At 44.1% G+C, this 19,087-nt stretch overlaps 2 protein-coding genes across 7 annotated transcripts in view; one reads left to right on the plus strand and one right to left on the minus strand.

Moving 5' to 3' along the window:
• Positions 1–713: 713 nt before the first annotated feature.
• On the plus strand, positions 714–5,799 carry Tomm40l (translocase of outer mitochondrial membrane 40 like). Of its 2 annotated transcripts, XM_063253557.1 has the most exons (10): positions 714–870; positions 1,192–1,341; positions 1,620–1,687; positions 1,984–2,076; positions 2,367–2,468; positions 2,616–2,721; positions 3,131–3,253; positions 3,362–3,438; positions 3,768–3,870; positions 4,008–5,799. In XM_063253557.1, the coding sequence occupies exons 2-10, from the start codon at positions 1,227–1,229 to the stop codon at positions 4,145–4,147; spliced, it is 927 nt and encodes a 308-aa protein (XP_063109627.1). In that variant the 5' UTR covers positions 714–870; positions 1,192–1,226; the 3' UTR covers positions 4,148–5,799. The 2 variants fall into 2 exon arrangements, with proteins under 2 accessions (XP_063109627.1, XP_063109628.1); XM_063253558.1 differs by lacking the exons at positions 714–870; positions 1,620–1,687 and having other exon boundaries at positions 1,211–1,341.
• Nr1i3 (nuclear receptor subfamily 1 group I member 3) overlaps positions 3,570–19,087 on the minus strand; it is a 28,097-nt gene continuing 12,579 nt past the window's right edge. The window contains exons 2-10 of one of the 5 annotated variants that reach the window (XM_005002287.4): positions 9,826–9,959; positions 9,529–9,668; positions 8,955–9,085; positions 7,245–7,414; positions 6,885–7,024; positions 6,353–6,498; positions 6,143–6,259; positions 5,854–5,959; positions 3,570–4,968 (exon numbers count right to left, since the gene is read on the minus strand). In XM_005002287.4, coding sequence (XP_005002344.3) covers positions 4,839–4,968; positions 5,854–5,959; positions 6,143–6,259; positions 6,353–6,498; positions 6,885–7,024; positions 7,245–7,414; positions 8,955–9,085; positions 9,529–9,668; positions 9,826–9,959 — 1,214 coding nt within the window. In that variant the 3' untranslated portion in view covers positions 3,570–4,838. Of the gene's footprint in view, positions 4,969–5,853; positions 5,960–6,142; positions 6,272–6,352; positions 6,499–6,884; positions 7,025–7,244; positions 7,415–8,954; positions 9,086–9,528; positions 9,669–9,825; positions 9,960–19,087 lie in introns of all 5 variants that reach the window. The other 4 variants (XM_063253555.1, XM_063253554.1, XM_063253552.1 and 1 more) reach the window with 4 other exon arrangements.

The following is a 19,087-nucleotide window of genomic DNA, read 5'->3' on the forward strand; positions in this document are numbered from 1 at the left end:
TTCCTATGAGGCTGAAGGACTCTTTCCCCCAGGTCTGTTTTCTTGTGAGAGGTAGTCATTCGGAGATGTACTGTGAAAGGCCCTAGAGCCTCTGTGGGAAGGATGTATTAGTGGTGGTAAGGTGACATGAACCAAGGTTCAAAACAAGTCTTCAGCCTGATGTGATATGGCACACACCTGTAATCCCAGACCCTGAAAGGTTGAGGTGGGAGGATCTCAAAACTGGAACCCAGATTGCACAATGTAAGGAATTCAGCGAGACCCTGTCTCAAAATCTGAAATAGAAAAAAGCGCTGGGGAAATAGCTCGGTGCGAAGGCCCTGGGTTCAATGCCCAGGACAAAAAGAAGTCTTCATAGTTGTTCCCTCCGTCACTCTTCACAAAACTCGTGTCAAGGCTGGAATTTTTTTTTTTTTTTTTTTTTTTTTTTGCGTCACGGGAGATGGAAGGAGCTTCATTGGCCTAAGCGACGGCATGCTCCCTCTAGTGTCTTGCACGCTCATAGGTTTATCCCAATTTTGGAAAGGCCGGGAGATCTGAGCTGCTACAAAGACGCCACCAATTAAATTTCACCCGCCTCTGCAGTGCCGGGGTTGAAACTTTCAGGTCATCAGGCCTGTCACTCTTTTACTTCCATCTCTTTCATTGGCTACTGGGAGATCGCGACTCCTTTTTTTCATGGATTGGGAGGAGCTCACAGGAGAGGGTTGGGTCTTTGATTGATTTCTTTGCCCGCTTCCAAGATGGCGCTCAAGACCGCGCTAAGAATGTAGCGTGAAGCTTCAATTCTGCCATCACTCAAGATGGCTGCCCCCATCAAGATGACCGGGGTGTGCCTAGGGGAAAGGGGCAGCAGGATGGTCTGAGATGGTAAGGACTACTGCTCCAGTGAGGGTCTGTTTGGGGGACGCAGGAATGAAAAGTAGGGAGACTAGCAAGATAGATGAGGTCCGTGGTAAGAGGGATGATTAAAGAATGAGCGAAAGGACAGGGGTGACAGGTGGGGGTGAGGGATCAAAGATGGGGCGGGAGTGTGCCTGAGGTTCAGGCTCCTCATCGATGCTCTCTCCTCCAGCTCTTTCTGTTCCAGGGCTAGCATTGGACCATGTGGAAGTTTCTGGGACTGGGGGGGCTGGATGATGGGGGGTGGGACTCATGGCTGGTAGAGGGAGCAACAGCGTCTTTTCCCAGGCTAATCCTGGTCCCTCCTTGTCCTCTGGATTAAAATGGGGAACACACTGGGCCTGGCACCGATGGGGACTTTGCCCCGCCGGAGCCCCCGCCGAGAAGAACCTCTGCCCAATCCTGGGAGCTTCGATGAGTTGCACCGACTCTGCAAAGGTGAGAACTTGGTATCCGGCTGTCTCAAGTTGAAGGGGCAGAGGACGGGAGGGAATACTGGGTATCCTTCCAGTGATAGGAGCAGGACTGGGGAGAACACAGGGGCATCCAGCCTCAAGGAGGTTCAGATGCCCAAATGAAGTGGAGCATTTTGTTGCAGGATCTAAAAGGAGGTCAATTCCTCCCGTGCTTCCTTTGGGATTGGAAGGGGAGAGTACCTCTTTGGGTAGAGGTTCCTGGTCTGTGCTTATTCCTTCCCTTCCCCTCACCCCCTTCAGATGTATTCCCAGCACAGATGGAGGGAGTGAAGCTCGTTGTCAACAAGGTTCTGAGCAGCCATTTCCAGGTGCTCCCACTCCTCTGGCCCTTTCTTACAGTTCCTCTCTACCCGTTCCTAGATCCTTTTTTCCTCTGTAGTCCAACCTTAATCAGGCTATCTGGGACAAGTGAGGGAGGATGTGGGGGTTCTCTGTACTTCCCTTGCCTGTGGGACTTGTTGCTTTAAGTTTGGTGACCCTCTGCCTATGCTGGAATATTGGGGATTCTTGAGAGTCCCTCCAAATGGGGAGAACATGAAGGGTGGAACAAGGGATTGAAATAAAGCAGGAATGCTCTTTCTTCCATTGCCTCTTCTTTCTTTAGGTGTCTCACACTGTGCATTTGAGTGCCCTGGGCCTGCCGGGCTATCACCTCCATGCCGCTTATGCAGGGGACTGGCAGCTTAGCCCTACTGAGGTGAGGGCATCACACCCCTAAGTCAACTCCCTAAAAGCTCACCTGGGATTTAGAGCTGAAGGAGAAGGAAATGTACATGTTATGGGGAAGAATGGGAAGTAACTGGATTTTTTGAGTTTCCTTTGAATGGGAAGGGGCAGAGAAACATTCCTGTGTGAGGATATCAGAGTTTGTCTTTGTGCCACCACCAGGGGGCGCGGGATAATGTTAATGAAATCCTACAGTAGTGAGTTGGGTTTAGTTTGAGTGATGCTCCCCAGCTCAGCCTTACTGTCTACCCTCCTCAACAGGTGTTCCCCACTGTGGTGGGGGATATGGACAGCAGTGGCAGCCTCAACGCCCAGGTCTTGCTTCTGTTGGCAGAGCGGCTCCGAGCTAAGGCTGTCTTCCAGGTGACCCCCAGTTCCCGCCTCCATCCACTGAGGCACTTCTTTTTCTCCTCCATGGGTATCCTGCCCTGGGGGACCCAGGGGTGGAGCAGAGGCAGAAGAAATCATAGAAAGAAGGAGGGCAATTTGACTTCTTGTCTCCCTGCTCAGACACAGCAGGCTAAGTTCCTGACATGGCAGTTTGATGGCGAGTATCGGGGAGATGATTACACAGCCACTCTGACCCTAGGAAATCCTGACCTGATTGGGGAATCAGGTGAGAAATTGGGACAGGGTTCTTTTTGTCTTGGTTGCCCATTTGCTAATGTTGGTTCTGCTTCTTTGTTTACTGTATAATTTAGGACAGTAATGGTGAAACTCTTAGACCAAGTGCCCAAACTGTAACCCCAAACCCACTTATTTATTGCAAAATGCCAACACTGCAATTACACCTGAATATTGAAGTTTTAGTTTAGAAAAAACAACTTATGCACTTGGCTTGCATACTGACACAGAGGGCTCTGTATGCCTGCTCCAGCACATGTGCCACAGGTTTGCCATGTCTGGGTTAGGAGTTAGAGAAGGAACTTCTTGGGTAGTGAGCAGGAATGGGGGTAACTGGGGATGGGGGTGCAGGCCCGACCTGGTCTCTGTGACTGATTCCATGCCTTTCCATTCCTCCACAGTGATCATGGTTGCTCACTTCCTGCAGAGCCTCACTCATCGGCTGGTGCTTGGAGGAGAGCTAGTTTATCACCGGCGGCCAGGCGAAGAAGGGGCCATCCTGACCCTGGCTGGGAAGTACTCGGGTATGGGGTAAAGCAGGGTAGTGACAGGGAGGGGCAGTTGTAACTTTGTTGGTGTTCTTGCCTGTGTCCTCCTGTAACGCTCCTTTTCCCATCCTTTGGTTCTTACAGCTGTACACTGGGTAGCTACATTGAATGTGGGATCAGGTGGGGCCCATGCAAGTTATTACCACAGGGCAAATGAACAGGTAAGGCTTCCGATGTCATTTCCTACCCTAACAAGTCAGTTGTCAACTTTTGCCACTCTAGACCTCCACAAATTCTGCTGGCCAATTTTTTTTCCCTCTCACTGTCATTTTAAAAAATGAGTGCATATTAGTCACACAGAATAGTAAGTTTCATTTTTGCATATTTGTACATGTGTATAACATGATTTGATCATCTCTGGCCTAGTGTTTTTCCTCCTCACACTGGGTATGACTCACACTGTCACATTGCCTTCATTCTGCTGGTCCCCTATGAGGACCCTCTGGTCTTCAGTGACATGGATCCCCCTCTCCTTGCCTATGTTTCTCAGGTTCAGGTTGGAGTGGAATTTGAGGCAAACACAAGGCTACAGGACACAACCTTCTCCTTTGGTTACCACCTGACTCTGCCCCAGGCCAACATGGTGTTTAGAGGTGAGTGTCACTGTGATGACATTTGGAAGTGCTGAGGGATCAGGGGATACAGAGGGAGGGAGGCCCTCCCTTACTTCCGCAGTCTCCTTTCTCCAAGGCCGGTTAAATAACCTTGCTGATACTCATTTCCCTTGCAGGCTTGGTGGATAGTAACTGGTGTGTAGGTGCTGTGCTGGAGAAGAAGATGCCTCCCCTGCCCGTCACCCTAGCTCTTGGAGCTTTCCTCAACCACTGGCGCAACAGGTTCCACTGTGGCTTCAGCATCACTGTGGGCTGAGGTTGTCCCAGAGCTGGGCCCACAGCAGCTTGAACCTCTGAGTCAGGTGCCATGGGGCCAAACACTAGGTTCCTCTCCAGAGCCCATCTTGCTAGGTGACCCTTAGGTCTCAGGAGCAGAGTGGGGGACAGGACCATGCCCTCCTCAGAACTGGAGTTGCCACAGGGTCAGCTGATGAGGCGGTGGTTTGAGGCTCCTACTTCTGCCACCAGACCCACTCTCCCCTTCCCCAGGCTTGTGGCTCTGGACAAAGGGAGAAGATTAAGAGGTGTGTCTGGCTGAATTTTCTTCCTCTCGTCCTCGTTTTCCTTTGGACTAAAGCACCTGGCCCATTCCTCTTCAGAGCGGAAAAGTCTGCATGAGACTTGCTCGCCATTCTGTTGTCCTATCCCACAGCCTCCTGAGGCTGAGAAAGTAGGGCTGAGAGGCTAAATCTTTAGCCTCAGAAAGTGGGGGTCTCCCATTCCCAGAAGGAGCATTACCTCTTTTCCCTGAGGGTGCTTCCTTCTTCACATTCTGTGCTTCCAGAGAACAACTTGACCCCCACAACCGCATGAAGAGGCAGTTATTACTTTTGTGTTTCACTGTAATCACTGAGCTCCCTTCCTCCTGTTCCCAATATGTTGTCCCAACAATTTCCCTTTCCCGTCCAGCATGGCCCAGGAGGGCTGGGGAGGTGATGAGCCCGGCCTCAGCTGCAGAGTTCCTGGAGCAGGGGCATCATGGCGGGCAGTCCCTGGATGAGCTGGATTTGGTGCCAGTATATGCTGTTAATGCTCCGGAGCTCCACCAACAGGCCCAGCAGTTTTGCATACAGAAACCTGTGGAGGAAGTATCAGGAAGACCAGAGAGAGAGAAGGGAAATAAGGCAGATGGGTATTCTGTTCTGAGGCCCTGATCTCCTGAACTGTCCCTGAGTAATCCTGTCTGAATGTTAGAGAAAGTCACACTCTGATATGACAAATTTATCAAAAATTCCAAAGATCCCCAAGGAGGCCTCTGACACTGTCTTCTCTCACCATGCTTAGTTTTTCCTGAACCCAGATCTCTGGGGGCCAAGTGTAAAGAAAGCCTCAACTTTGGCCAGAACTTCATCTGTACGGAATGTGAGAATCTGGCCTTCTAGAGCAAGTTCTAGAAGGTAGGTTTGTAATTATGTGGTATAAAGCATCCCCTTTCTGGCAAGTTGACTCATTCACTAAGCAGTGAGCAAGACAGAAGTGGTGCTTACTTCAGAACCTATGTAGATTGTAGACTACTGAACCAGGGATTGGCTTTGGCCATGGGACTGCAAATGACCATAACTTCAAAGGATATGAAAACTCCAAGGACTTGGCCCCCTAGAGAGGAGAAAAAGGGCCTGGGAAAAAGAGTGAGCAAAACTCTTCAGGGGCTACTTTGGTCTAGAGATGTTGGAGTGACAAAGTGATGGATGTCATCAATCTCAGGAATGCTGTTATACTGAGCCTGTGAGCTACTACTTTGCATCTCTACTGAATAAAAAAAAAAAATCTGGAAAAAGTGAGATGAAGCTGCAGTAAATGCAATTTGATGATGGAACTGTTTGAAACAGGATGGTCCACAGGAAGGACCAGAACCACAAGAGACCTGTTTTCCCAAAGAAAAAGCATAAAAATCTTTATTTATCCTAAGTTCTATGCTTCCCTAAGCTTCCTTTCGTAGGTGCAGTCTCTAAGCCCACGTACCGATTTCGAGACCTCAGCTGCTGGCCTTTGATGTAACTGTCTAGAGTCAGTGCCATGCACTGCTGTAGCTGATCAACCTCTTCCCTCTGGGTAACTCCAGGCCGATCTGTAAGATAAGGAGCTGGGAAGGTCAAGGTAAGGGGAGGCCTACACGCTGCCCACAGAGCTGCAGATGGTACTGACCCTCTAGGTTTGGAGGCTGAATGGCTGGAGGTGGGTGCATTCAAGGAGTCCAACATTTGGACACAGGTGGCAGGATCACAGTTTCTGGGTTGTGGGAAATGCTCACCAGGAGAGAAGAGGGACATGGCAGCCATGAGCACATATTCGGGCTCCTGGAGCTTTAGTCGTCTCAGTGTCCCATGGAAGTGAAAGAGCAACTCCAAAAAGTCTCTCTGGAATCCCACTGTGAGAGACACTGGATTTAGGACTCCAAGTCACCTTACCATATTCCGTGGCACAAGGACCCATGCCTTCAACGGTTCTGCCACCATCGTACCATGAATTCCATCTTCTATAGTGTAGTGAAGAGGCCCACAGAGGAAGTTTTGAGTTTGGAGACAGAAAGTGGTATTCAGTGCAATCTGAATCATTTCTATCGCTGCCCCCTTGAGAAGGGAGATTTGGTCCTCCATGGGCAGGGACCTGTGGATTGTCAGAAATAAGGGCACTTGAGACCAAACCTTGGACTCTAGAGATGGAGAGGGACTCCCCTCAAACAAAGTTAGATCTGGGTATGGTGGAACAATCTTATGTCTCAGCTACCTGGGAGGCTGAAGCAGATTTAAATTCAAGCCATAGCAAGGCCCTGTTTCAAAACGGGCTGCAGATGTAGCTTAGTGGTATGGTGCTTGCTTAATGTGCATAAGACCCCTCAGTTCATCCTCCAGTACCATTTAAAAGTGAAAAACTGAAAATTTGTGAACTGACGTTTAGACAGAAATGTTAACTTGATCAGTGGCTTTTGAGGGGAAAGAAGGTGGAAATTTATGAAATATTTGTTACCTAGAAGTTGAGGGCGGGCCACTCACCGGAAAAGGGGCAGTTCCTTGGTGAACTTGATAATTTGCTCTATCATGAAGGTGTTGATATCTGCGAAGTGCATGAGCAGAGGCAGCTCAGGGACCATGATGGGTGGGCGCTGGTGTCGGATGAACAGGTAAGCTGGAGGCTGCAGAGATCTAATGTGAGTGAGACGCCCTGGGGCCAAGGCTGTCCTGTAGGCCTTGGCTGCCTTGTCTTAGAAGAGTTATTTGCTGAGGATCCTTACCAGCCTGGGGTTACAGAAGACTTGTCATCTCTTGGTACAGGGAACACAGTCCTTTCCCTTGGGCTACCTTTTTGGGTTCCCTTTTGGTCACTTCCCAGCCCAAATTCTGCAAAGTGCTCACCCTGAACTGAACAAACTGGTCAAACATGGTCCTCACATGGCGAGTATGGGCATCCAGAAGGATCTGGACCATCACTTTTTGCTCCTTACTCAGCTGCAGAGCTGTTTGCTGGGCCCGCCGCTGGGCCTGCTTGGCTCGCCGCAATGCCAGGGCTTCTGCTGACAGTATCACTGTGCCAAGTGAGAGATACGACAAGACCACTGAGACCAGCAGACAGCACCTGTCTAACAGTCCCAGATCTGGGCCTCCAGGTGCCCTGCGCAACAATGGGGGAGGGAAGAGAGTTTCTAACACTTCCTTGATCTTGGCTGAACTCTTAGAACTTCCCTGAGCTTGACTGCTCCAGTTGGCTGGGGACTCCTACACGGTCTCAGCAACCTCCTAAGTGCCTGTGGAGCACTACAGTAGAAAACTGCACCATGAGAGATGAAGGGTGGAAAGCAAAGTGGAAAGCTATGAGATGTTTGGCGTCCGGAGAAACAATGAAGATCTTAGTACCTAACGTATAGCATTATATTTTATATGTGGTACTGGTGATTAAGCCTAGGGCTTTCACCACTGAGCTATACTCACTAGCTCTTCTTTTTATTTTGAGACACAGTCAGTCCAAAGTTGCCCAGGCTGAGCACAAACTTATCCTCCTGCCTCGGGCTCCTCGATTGTGGTAGTATAGGTAGGCACTTCTCATTACACTGGCATTATAATTTCAAAGGTTGGGCTGGGGATTTAGCTCAGTGGCATAAGCGCCTGCCTTGCAAAGTGTGGTCGTGAGTTCAATCCCTGGTACCCACAAAAAAAAAAAAAAAAAAAAAAATTCAAAGGTTCTGAGGTCAGATTTCACTGGATGAAACAACTCTGTGGTAGAGAGGGCAAGTAGTATTCATCTGTTTCAGAAATGTAAACAAGCTTAGTTTCCAGTGACAGGTCCAAGGTCATAAAATGAGTGATACAGACTGAATTCAAACCAAGATGTTTGGCTTCTATGGTTTCCTTTCTGTTGCTCCCTATTATGAAGTAGTTGATATCATGGAACAGGTGAGCCTGGGAGTCCCACAGACTTTGTATACTGACTATAACTTTTACGCTGAATGAACCTGAGCAACTTAATGTCTATGAGCCTGTTATGTCATTTCGGGAAACAAAACTGGTTACTGGCATAGAGAAACATTGTTTAATTCAACCATTACGAAGTACTGACTAGGTGACAGGTATTATACTCAAGAGGCAGAAGAGAGAGAAAGCAAGCCATACAATATCCAGGGGAGGGCATGTCAGATAGAATGCAAGCCCTGGGGAGGAGAGTGCTTGCTGTATTTGAGGAAGTCTGTGGCTGGAATGAATGGAGCAAGGGGGAAAGAGTTCGAAAGTAAAGCTCAGGGGCTGGGGGTTTAGCTCAGCGGCATAAGCGCCTGCCTTGTAAGCAGGCGGTCGTGAGTTCGATCCCCGGTACCGATAAAAATGAAAAAGACAAAAAAAAAAAAAAAAAAAGAAAGTAAAGCTCAAAAGGTGGGGTGCAGGAACTCGGCCATGAACTCACACACTTTCCGAACAATGAGGAGCCACTGCAGGTTTTGAGCATAATAGTGACATAATCCACCTAGCTTCAAAAGGCTTCTTTGGCACGCTATGTGGGAAAAGTGCTATTCAGAACAAAGACCAAGTGTAGAGATACAGGGAATAGATTCTTGGGATGGTGGGATGCCAACTCACTGTCTTTCCTCATGCCAGCGTCTAGACACTTCTGCAACCTGCAGGCAGGGCAGTGCCGCCTCTGGGCCTTGCTGATTTCACAACTTCCAGCAAAGGGACAGGTGGGACCAGTGCTTTTGCTGACTGCTCGTCTATAAGTGACAGAGATGATATAGATTCTGGGTGGGAGTAGAAAACCAGTAGACAGGCATATGAGGAGTTGAGAGGATATGGTCTAAAAGACTTGGGAAGTTTCCAGCAAGCTAATCTGAGTTGTGTCCAGAGGTCCTCAAGGGTGTATAGGGTATGACAGATCTCAAGTATTTTTATGAGGACACAGGGTCATTTAGGTAAGCCTGGCTGCTTTGCAGATAGTAGGCACATAAGTACTCTGGGCTATGTGCATGACACAGATGGTTGGCCTCTCTTATTCCACCAGTTTACACAGTGCTGTGGTAACCAGAATATAGGGTACTACCCACAGAATCGACTCAGATACAGCAAGTAATGTACCTGAACAAGCCCAAGCATGCGCGAGGGACCAAAGGAGTCTGGCTGGGGAGGGTTGACTGTCTGCAGCAGAGGAGGGTCTCACCTGAAGAAGCCCTTGCAGCCCTCACAGGTCAGGGCATGGAAATGATAACCTGTAGCTCGGTCCCCACATACCACACAGTTTCTGGGCTCATCTTCCCCACTGCACATGGATTCAGGTGTTGGGGTAGCCATCACAGACTCCTGAATGTGGGAGGAGTTAGCAGTTAGCTCTGGAAAACACTTGACCTTCTCTCTGTTCTGCAGAGCCTCTTCCCAAACCTGGACCTGATTCCTAACATTACCCATTCTAGAAACAAGAAGGCTCCTTTTCATCACTGGCCCCCAACAGACTTCCTACCTGTTCCTTGTTAGCAATGTACAGCATGCAGGCCACAGACTCTGCTGTGGGATGCCTTTCCCAAGCTCCCACACTGACCCAGCTTTCCATGGTCTCCAGAGCAGTACACAGTTGGAGATTGTGGCCTTCGGTGGCTGGAAAACAAGAGGCATGTGTCGCATATGTTGTATGTGGCACGGACTCAGGACCCAGGGCAAAGGCCTGGGTGGGAGGTTCTTCCAGCATGACCAAGGTCCTGGTTGGTGGCACATGAGCAATTGTGTTGAGCAAGGACCTCTGGACTTATTAGAAGCTGTTCCTTATTAAATTTATAGATGCTTTCCTCATTGCTGAGTTTCAAGGCTACCTTTGTGGCCTTTTATGTATACGGGTCCTGGATAGCTGGGAAGAGAGCAAGTGAGTATTTTCACAGCTGTATGCCAGTAGTGAAAGAAAAGGTATAACAACTGCCTCAGACTCCTAGAAGGAAGTTATTTATTTATTTATTTATTTATTTTTGAGACAGGGTGTCTATGCAGTTCGGGCAAGCCTTGAGCTCATTTTGTAGCCCAGGCTGATCTCGAACTTGCAATGATCCCCCTGCCTCAGCCTCCCAAGTGCTGGGATTACAGGCGTGAGCCACCACACCCAGCTCGAAGGAAGTTATTTTAAGAGTGTAAGGGCCAGGGATTTAGCTCAGTGGCATAAATGCTTGTCTGGCAAGTGTGAGGTATGAGTTCAATCCCCAGTACTGCAAAAAAAAAAAAAAAAAAAAAAAAAAAAGAGAGTTTAAGCCAGATGGGCACATGTATGCCTGTAATTCTAGCAGTTGAGAGGCTGAGGCAGGAGAATCATGAGTTTGAAGCCCTGGCTGAGTTATAAACAAACAAACAATTGTAAATTGAAGGGTCTAACTAAGGGCCTGAGCATAGAGCTAGAAGGAGTCCCATTTCCTTATTAGTGATGGCTGAGAATGAAAACAGAGTGACTGCTAATAAGTCACAGGGAATTGTGGTTAAGAACTCTGCCATCACTGGCTTTACAAGTGTGTGATCTGTGCAGCCACACAAAGACCACACATTCAGAGGAGTCCCAGCTAGTTGCAACGCTGAGCTTTGAAATAAAGATTTATGTTGTTGCTTTGTTTTTGGAATAAGGTCCTACTCTGTAATTCAAACTGCCCTTGAACTCATGGCCATCGTCCTGCTTCAGCCTCCAGAGTGCTGGAATTACAGGCATGCACTACCATACCTGGTTTGAAATAATGATTCTTTCTTTATTTATTTAGTTAGTTACCAGGATTGAACTCATGACCTTGTGCTTGCCAGGTAGGCACTTCTCCTGCTGAGTTAAACTCCTGGTCCCAAAATATGATTTTTTAAGAAGGGGCCTTACATCTTTCTATCTTTCCTTTCTTTTTGTACTGAGAATTGAACCCAGGACCTTTGCTCTGAGCTACATCCCCAGCTGTTTGGAAGATGCTTTTGAGAAGACTAGTTTAAAAGCTCTTACCATAATGAAGGTGTGAGAAAATGAAGTCTCATCTAGGGTAATGGTAGGATGCAGAAGAGAGGAGGGTTTGAAGATACACAGGTGAAGTGAAATCACTGGAATCAGGTGGCTACTAGAAAGTGCGTGCTGAGATAGAGGAAGCAGAGGTACAGATGACTCTGGGCTTGTAGCACAGATGATTGAGTGCAAGATGGTACCATCGATTCCCAAAGATGCTGCTGGAGGAGACAGAGGGTCCTCCGTGCTTGAGCCCTGATCCCCTCCCATAGTTGACAACTTGCAGCAGCAACTGGTCATCAAGCCCCAATTCTGTAGTTAGAGACCATGCAGGAGGGGCACAAGAGAGATTCCTATTATAAAGACACTTATACTCATTTATAGAGATCAATAAGGGAGGAGGGTTTTAAGATACACAGGTGAGATATCTTAAAATAAGGGAATTGAACTAATAGACCTTAAAAGAAAGCAATAATCAAGTTCTAAACTGTGTGGTGAAGAATATATGTATTTTGGGGGTTTTTTGGAGACAGGGTCTGACTATATAGCTTGGATAACATATGCTGAACTCACTATGTAACCCAGAATGACCTCGAATTTATGGTGATCCTCCCACCTCACCCTCCCAAGCACTTGAATTACAGGCATGTGCCACCATCCCCCAAAATAATGTATACAATATTATAGGTATTAGTTTCTTCATTCATTTATTCTTATTGAGTGCTTGATGGAAGCAGAGTATTATGTGAGAATCTGTCTGAGTTAACTCCTTATGATAGGTAATATCACCATTTTACAGATTAAAAATGGAGGCCAAGGGACTTTAAATAACTTGTACAAGGACAGATATATAATACCCAATGGTTCATTAGATGACTTCACTTGAATATCACAAGGGCATCTCAGATTCAATATGTCTCAAATGAATTTCATTATCAGTCCTCTACAAACTAACTCCTCCTGTGTGATCTAACTGGTGGAAAGTGGAAAGAGCATAAGCCTTAGAGTCACACAGACTTAGATTCAAATTCTGTCTGTCTATCATTTATCATCTATCCATCTATCATCTATATATTTATTAATTGGTACTGAGGATTAAATTCAGTGGTACTCTACCACTGAGCTACATCCGATCCTTTGTTTTTTGGTACCGGGGATTGAACTCACGACTGCGCGGTTGCAAGGCAGGTGCTTGTGCCACTGAGATAAATCTCCAGCCCCATCCCATCCTTTTCTTAATTTTGAGAACTTTTTTTATTCTTGAGATAAAGTCTTGTTACACAGTTTAGGATGATCCTGACCCCACTATATAGCCCCGGGTTCCCTCAAACTTATAGCAGTTCTGCCTTAGTCTTCTGAGTGCTGTGATTACAGGTGTGCATCACCAAGTCCAGAATTTTTATTTTATCTTATTATTTTTAATTTTTTATTTATTTTCATCTTTTTGAGACAGGGTTTCACTATGTAGTTCAGACTGGCCTTGAGCTCATTTTGTAGCCCAAGCTGGTCTTGAATTTGCAGTGATCCTCCTGCTTCAGCCTCCTAAGTGCTGGGGTTACAGGCGTACACTACTGTGCCCAGCTAGCATTTTTATTTTAAATTTTTTTTTACATTTTCGTTTTATTGGCACATTTTAGATATATATAAAGATAACATTTATCATAGAAAATTTGCATCTGTACATGATTTGTCTTGCTTCTTTATTTGTCATCCCCGTCCCTCTCCTCAACCCTTCTCCCCCACCTCCTTATTCACAAAAGCTTTGCTTTCATTTAAAAACCTTTTTTATTTTATTGGTACATTTAGATGTACATAATGATGACATTCATCATAGAGAGTCTGTATCTTACATGATATATTTTGATTCCACTTTTTCCTCATTCCCCTTCCCCCTTTCAGTCCCCCTTTTCCTCCTTATTTACAAAAACTTTGTTCCATTTTTTCTTCTATTTTTTCTTATCTCTCCTTTAATTTAGCCTTTCCCCCTCACTTGTTCCCTTTCTCACTTGAACATTTTCTTTCCCTTTCTTAATATCTATTATATATTTTGGTCCTTATTTACACTTTCCATTTCCTACACCAGAGAAATCATGCCATATTTGAAAATGTGGCCGGGCATGGTGGCTCACGCCTGTAATCCCAGCACTCAGGAGGCTGAGGTGGGAGGATCGTTGCAAGTTGGAGACCAGCCTGGGCTACAAAGTGAGCTCAAGCCTGAACTGCATAGTGAGACCCTGTCTCAAAAAAAGACAAAAAAAAAAAAAGAAAAGAAAAGAAAAGAAAATGTGTGTCTGATTTTTTGGGGTGGTCTTTTTGAGATAGTGTCTTACTGTGCAATTCAGGCTGGTCTTGAGCTCACTTTGTAGCCTAGGCTGGTCTCAAATTTGCAATGATCTTCCTGCCTCAGCCTCCTGGGTGCTGGGATTTCAGGCATGTGCCACCACACCCAGATTATGTGTGTAATTTATTTTACCTAGGAGAATGATCTCAAGTATGGTCTCTAGCTCATTTAGCTAGAAATGTCTTAAAAAATTCCACCTATTCTACTTTCCAGGAGATTTAGTGTTTCTGGTTAATTATTTAGATCTTATATCCATTGCAATTTTAGATTAGTGCATGGTGCAATATATGGATCAGGTTTTAATCTTCAGCATGTAGAAAGTGAGCTTTATCAGCACCATTTTTCTTTTTCTTTCTTTTTTTTTTTTTTTGTTTTTTTTTCATTTTTATCGGTACCAGGGATCAAACTCACGACCACACACTTGCAAGGCAGGCGCTTATACCGCTGAGCTAAATCCCCAACCCTATCAGCACCATTTTTAAAGAAGTTATCTTTCATCTAGTGAAGATGTTTGTCTCCTTTGTCAAAGAGAAGGTGGCTGAGTGAGTGTGTCTGGAGTTGTTTCTGTGTCTTGTAATCTTTCCATTTATCCTCAGGTCTGGTTTTTTTTTTTTTTTTTTTTTTTGCCATTTTTTTAAAAAAATCACAATAGCTCTGTAGTGTGATTTTAAGTCAAGGATTGTGATGCTCCCTGCCTTAATTTTGTTGCCCAAAATTGCTTTTTCTATGTCTCTTTTGGTTCCAAATGAGTTTTAGAATTGTTTTTATCTAACTCTGTGTGATATGCCACTGGAATTTTGATCAAGACTGCATTAAATCTGTATAACAATTTTGCAAAGATAACCATTTTCACTATGTTGATTCTTCCTACCCAAGAATAAGGAATATTTTTCCATTTTCTGATATCCTCTTCAGTATCTTTTTTTCAGAGTACTGTAATTTTCAATGTTAAGATCTGTCTTGGTTACTTTTCTCTCATTGCTGACACAAAATACCGATGCCCAAAATGAAGGAAGGAAAGCTTTATTTAGCTTAGAGTTTTTTGGACGTTTCAGTCCATAATCAGCTCGTTCCAGGAGAGGGTGGTGTCGCTGAGGGACAGCCAATGACTGGAGCAGCAGATTCCAAAAGCCACAGAGTGAAAAGGCAAAAAGGGAGAGAGAGAAGCACAGCCTCATTCTCTCCTCTGTATTATATGCTGGTTACCCGCCCCTGGATGGGTGCAGCACTCATACCCCGAATCCCAGAACTAGACAATAAACCATTCATAAACTAGTGATTTAGTAGCCTTGGAAAGGACCGCCCCACCATGACCACATGAGGCTTTGTGAGGACATCTAAACACAAACCATAACAAGGTCATTTACTTCCTTTGTTAAACTGATTCCTAGATACTTTTTTTTTTTTTTTGATGCTATTGTAAAAGCTGTTGCTTCCCTAATTTCTCTCTGTTTCTTTCTTTGTTTTCTTTTTCCTTTTTTTTTTTTTTTTTTTTTTTTTTTACTAGGGATTGAACTCATGACCTCACACTTGCCAGGCAGGCACTGTGCTGCTGAGCTATGTCCTTAGTCCTAGTGCCTTATTTGTATGCACGATGGTTATTGATTTTTGTGTTGGCTTTTTTTGGAGGGAGGGTCGGTTTGGTTTGGTCTGCTTTTTTTTTTGAAACAGGGTCTCACTATGTAGTTGAGTCTGGCCTTGAATTCACAGTGATCTCCTGGCTCAGCTTCCAAGTACTGGGACTTTAGGGATGTGCCATCATGCCCAGATGAGTGTTTGTATCCAGCTATGCTTCTGAATTTGGTTATTAAATCTAGAATTATTTGGCGGGGCTTTTGGGGTCTTCTATCTAGAGTATCATGTCATCTGTAAATGATAATTTAACTTCTTCCTTTCCTATATTTTTCTTTTTATTTTTCTTGTCTAACTGCTCTAGTTAATATTTTCAGAGCTACACTGAATAAGAGTGGTGACAGTGACATGCTTATATTGTTCCTGACCTTACTTTATTTTAATTTATTTATTTTTAAGTGTAGGCAAATTTATTGGAGAAAAAGACTGAGTAGTAGAAATGAAGAAATAGGGAATAGGAATAGCTTCTAAGAGACAGGAGGGGTTTGGATGGCTTGCTATGTTCCTGATTTTAGAGTGAAAGTTTTCAGTTTTTGTCCATTTAGTATGATGTTGGTTGTTGGCTTGTTTTAGCTGGATTTTATCAGATTGAGATAAAGATCATTATTCTAATTTTCTGTAGGTTTTTATCATGAACTAATGTTGGACTTTGTCAAATGCTTTCTCTGCATCTATTGAGATAGTCATATATTTTTGTCCTTGGCTTTGTTTGATATTGCATTTATTGGTTTGCATATGTTGAACCATTTGAACCATATTTGAACCATGATATTGTATTTATTGGTTTGCATATGTTGAACCATTCCTGCATATCTGGCATGAATCCTACTTAGTTATAGTGATGGTGTATAATATTCTTGATGATTTGCTGTGTTGTGTTTGCCAGTATCTTACTGAGGATTTTTTTTTTTTTTTGGTACCAGGAATCAGGACTCAAACTCATGACCTCACGCTTGCTAGGCAGTCACCATGCTGCTGAGCTATATCCTTGGCCCCTTATTTTTAATTTTTTTGTCTTTTTGAGACAGGGTCTCACTATGAAGTTTAGGCTGGCTTTGAGTTCATTTTGTGGCCCAGGCTGGTCTAGAATTTGCTATGATCCTCCATTCCTAGCCTCTGGAGTGCTAGGATTATAGGCGTGTGCCACCCCACCCTGCTCCCCTAGCCCCTTATTGAGGATTTTTGTGTATGCGTTCATTAGGGAGATTGGTCTGTAGTTATCTTTTCTTGGATGTATCCTTCTCTGGCTTTGTTATCAGGATAATGCTTCCAGGACTGACTTTGGGAGTATTACTTCCCTTTCAATTTCATTAAAGAATTTGAGAAATAGTGGCATAATTTTTTCTCTAAAATTCTTGTAGAATTCAGCAGGGAATCCATCAGGACTTGGGCTTTATTTTGTTGGTAGATTTTTAATTACATCTTGAATTTCATTGACTAATACTGTGTAATTTAGAATTTTTATGTCTTCTTGGTTTAGTTTTCTTTAATTCATATGTATTTAGGAATCTGTCCATTTCTTCTGGTTTTCCATTATATTTAGAATAATGGTTCTCAAAGTAGGTTTGATCTTATGGATTCCTGTGATTTCACCATTTTCATTATTAACCGCACAGATTGGAGTCTTTTCTTTCCTTTTTTTGATAAAAAAGGAAAAGGGTTGGCTAAGGGTTCATTACTTTTGTTTAATCTTTTGAAGAACCAACTCTTTGATTCATTGATTCTTTGTATTGTTTTCTTAGTATCCATTGCACTAATTTCTGCTTTGATTTTTAAAATTTCCTCCCTCATATGAGCTTTGGATTTGATTTGGTCTTGTTTTTCTAGAAGTTTGAAGTTCAACATGAGGTTATTTATTTGAGCTCACTCTGTTTTTCTGATGTGAGAATTCACTACTATAAATTTCCCTCATAGGTATTTTCATTGCACCCTGTAAATTCTGGTATATTGTATTGGTGTTATTATTTAATTGTAGAAACTGTCTAATTTCTTTTTAATTTCATCTGTGACTCACTTGTTCAGCAGGGTGTTCTTTAATTTCCATATGCTTATGAAATTCTTGTGGTTTCTTTTGCCATTGATTTCCAATTTCATTGCACTGTGGTCTGATAATACACATCAATTCATTTGTGTTTACTTAAGCATGTTTTACAAGCTAGTATATTGTCTATTTTGGAGAATATCCCATGTGCAGTTGAAAAGAATGTGTATTCTGCTGTTATGAGGTGGAACACTTTGTAGACATCCACTAAGTACATTTGTTCAAAAGTTTGGTTCAGTTCTGATATTTCACTGTTGATATTTGGTCCACTTTCCTATTTGTAACAGTGCAGTGGAGTGTTGAGGGCTCCCATTACAAATGTATTAGTGCTCTTTTTCTGTCATTAGTTGTCAGTTTGTCTTCTTCATTTTGCTTTCTGCTCCATTCATTGTGGCCTCTCTGCCATTGTTTCTGGAATCTTGGTATTTTTCTTTTTTAGAAATATCCTGCAGTATTCTCTGTAGAGTTGAATTGGTGGTTGCAAATTTCCCTAGTTCCTTTTTTCCTGGAAGCACCTTGTTTTTCCATCAATTTCTAGGGACAGTTGTGCAGGACATATCAATCTTGGCTGGAGGTTATTGTCTTTCAAAGCTTGAATTATTTCACCCCACACTCTTCGTGATTTGATGGTTTGTGGCGAGAAGTCTGCTGTAATTCGATGGGTGTTCCCTTGTAAGTGATCTGTTTCTTGTCTCTGACAGCTTTTAATATTCTGTTCTTATATTGGATTTCTGGAATTTTGATTATTATATGCCTGGGTGTAGCTCTGTTTGGGTTGTAGGTAGCTGGGGTCCTGTATGCCTCATATATCTAAGTATCTTTACCTTTTGTTAAATTAGGGAAATTCTCCTGGATTATTTCTGTGAATAGCTTTTGTAGTTCATTTGTTTGTGTCCCTATTTCTTCTTTTATATTCTTAATTCTTAAGTTATAGATCCTCTTATCGTTTTCTAGCCTTTGTATTATTGCTGTTTGTTTTCTTGTTATTTTTAAGAAGTTTTTTGTTTCATGCTCCCACATTGCAAATCTGCCCTCCAGTTCAGATAATCTATCCTTAGTTTCTTTCAAGCTGTTATGCCAGCTTTCAATAGAATTTTTAGTTTCCTGGTAATCTCTTTGAACCTGCTTCATGTTTTCTATGTTTTCTCCATCTAGCAGTTCTAGCATCTATTTTCTCCATCAAGCAATTCTCCCCTTTTTTTCTGTTCTTCATTCCACCATCTGTTTTTTCTTGAGTGGTGCTTAGCATTTCTCTAACTATTCTGCTTATATCTTGCTTTATTTCATTAAATACTTCACTTTTGAACTTGTCTGTGAGGCTCCAGAGATATTGCTTTATGTCTATTGGTGCCATGTCTGATATTGCATGTTTTCTGTCCTCATTCTCCTTTGCATTTACCTTTCCTGGATCAGTGTTCTCAGGATTGGGGACTGAGGACCCTTTCTTGTTGCTCCCTCTTCCCATACTTTTTGTTCCTTCCATGCAAGCATATATAGGAGGTCCAGTTTTTTTCTTTGTTGGTTACAGTTTGTTTGAATTGTGCGGGCTAGGTGTTCCTGCCCACTGCAGTGTACTAAGGAGACACAGACCTGGGCAGCCTCTGCTGGGCCTGCCCTTCCAGGTCAACCTAGTGAAGGCTCTACTGCTAGAGTGCACCGCCAGGTGCTGAGACCTGATTTGGGCTAGCCTACTGGGTCTTAGTCAGCAGCGTCACCCAGGCCAAGCGCTCCGCACCAATCCTGCTTGAGAGGGGAAGATG

This window comes from Cavia porcellus, unplaced genomic scaffold (genome assembly GCF_034190915.1).
Source record: "Cavia porcellus strain 051 isolate PalLab524CR breed Dunkin Hartley unplaced genomic scaffold, mCavPor4.1 scaffold_7, whole genome shotgun sequence".
Taxonomy (NCBI): Eukaryota; Metazoa; Chordata; class Mammalia; order Rodentia; family Caviidae; genus Cavia; species Cavia porcellus.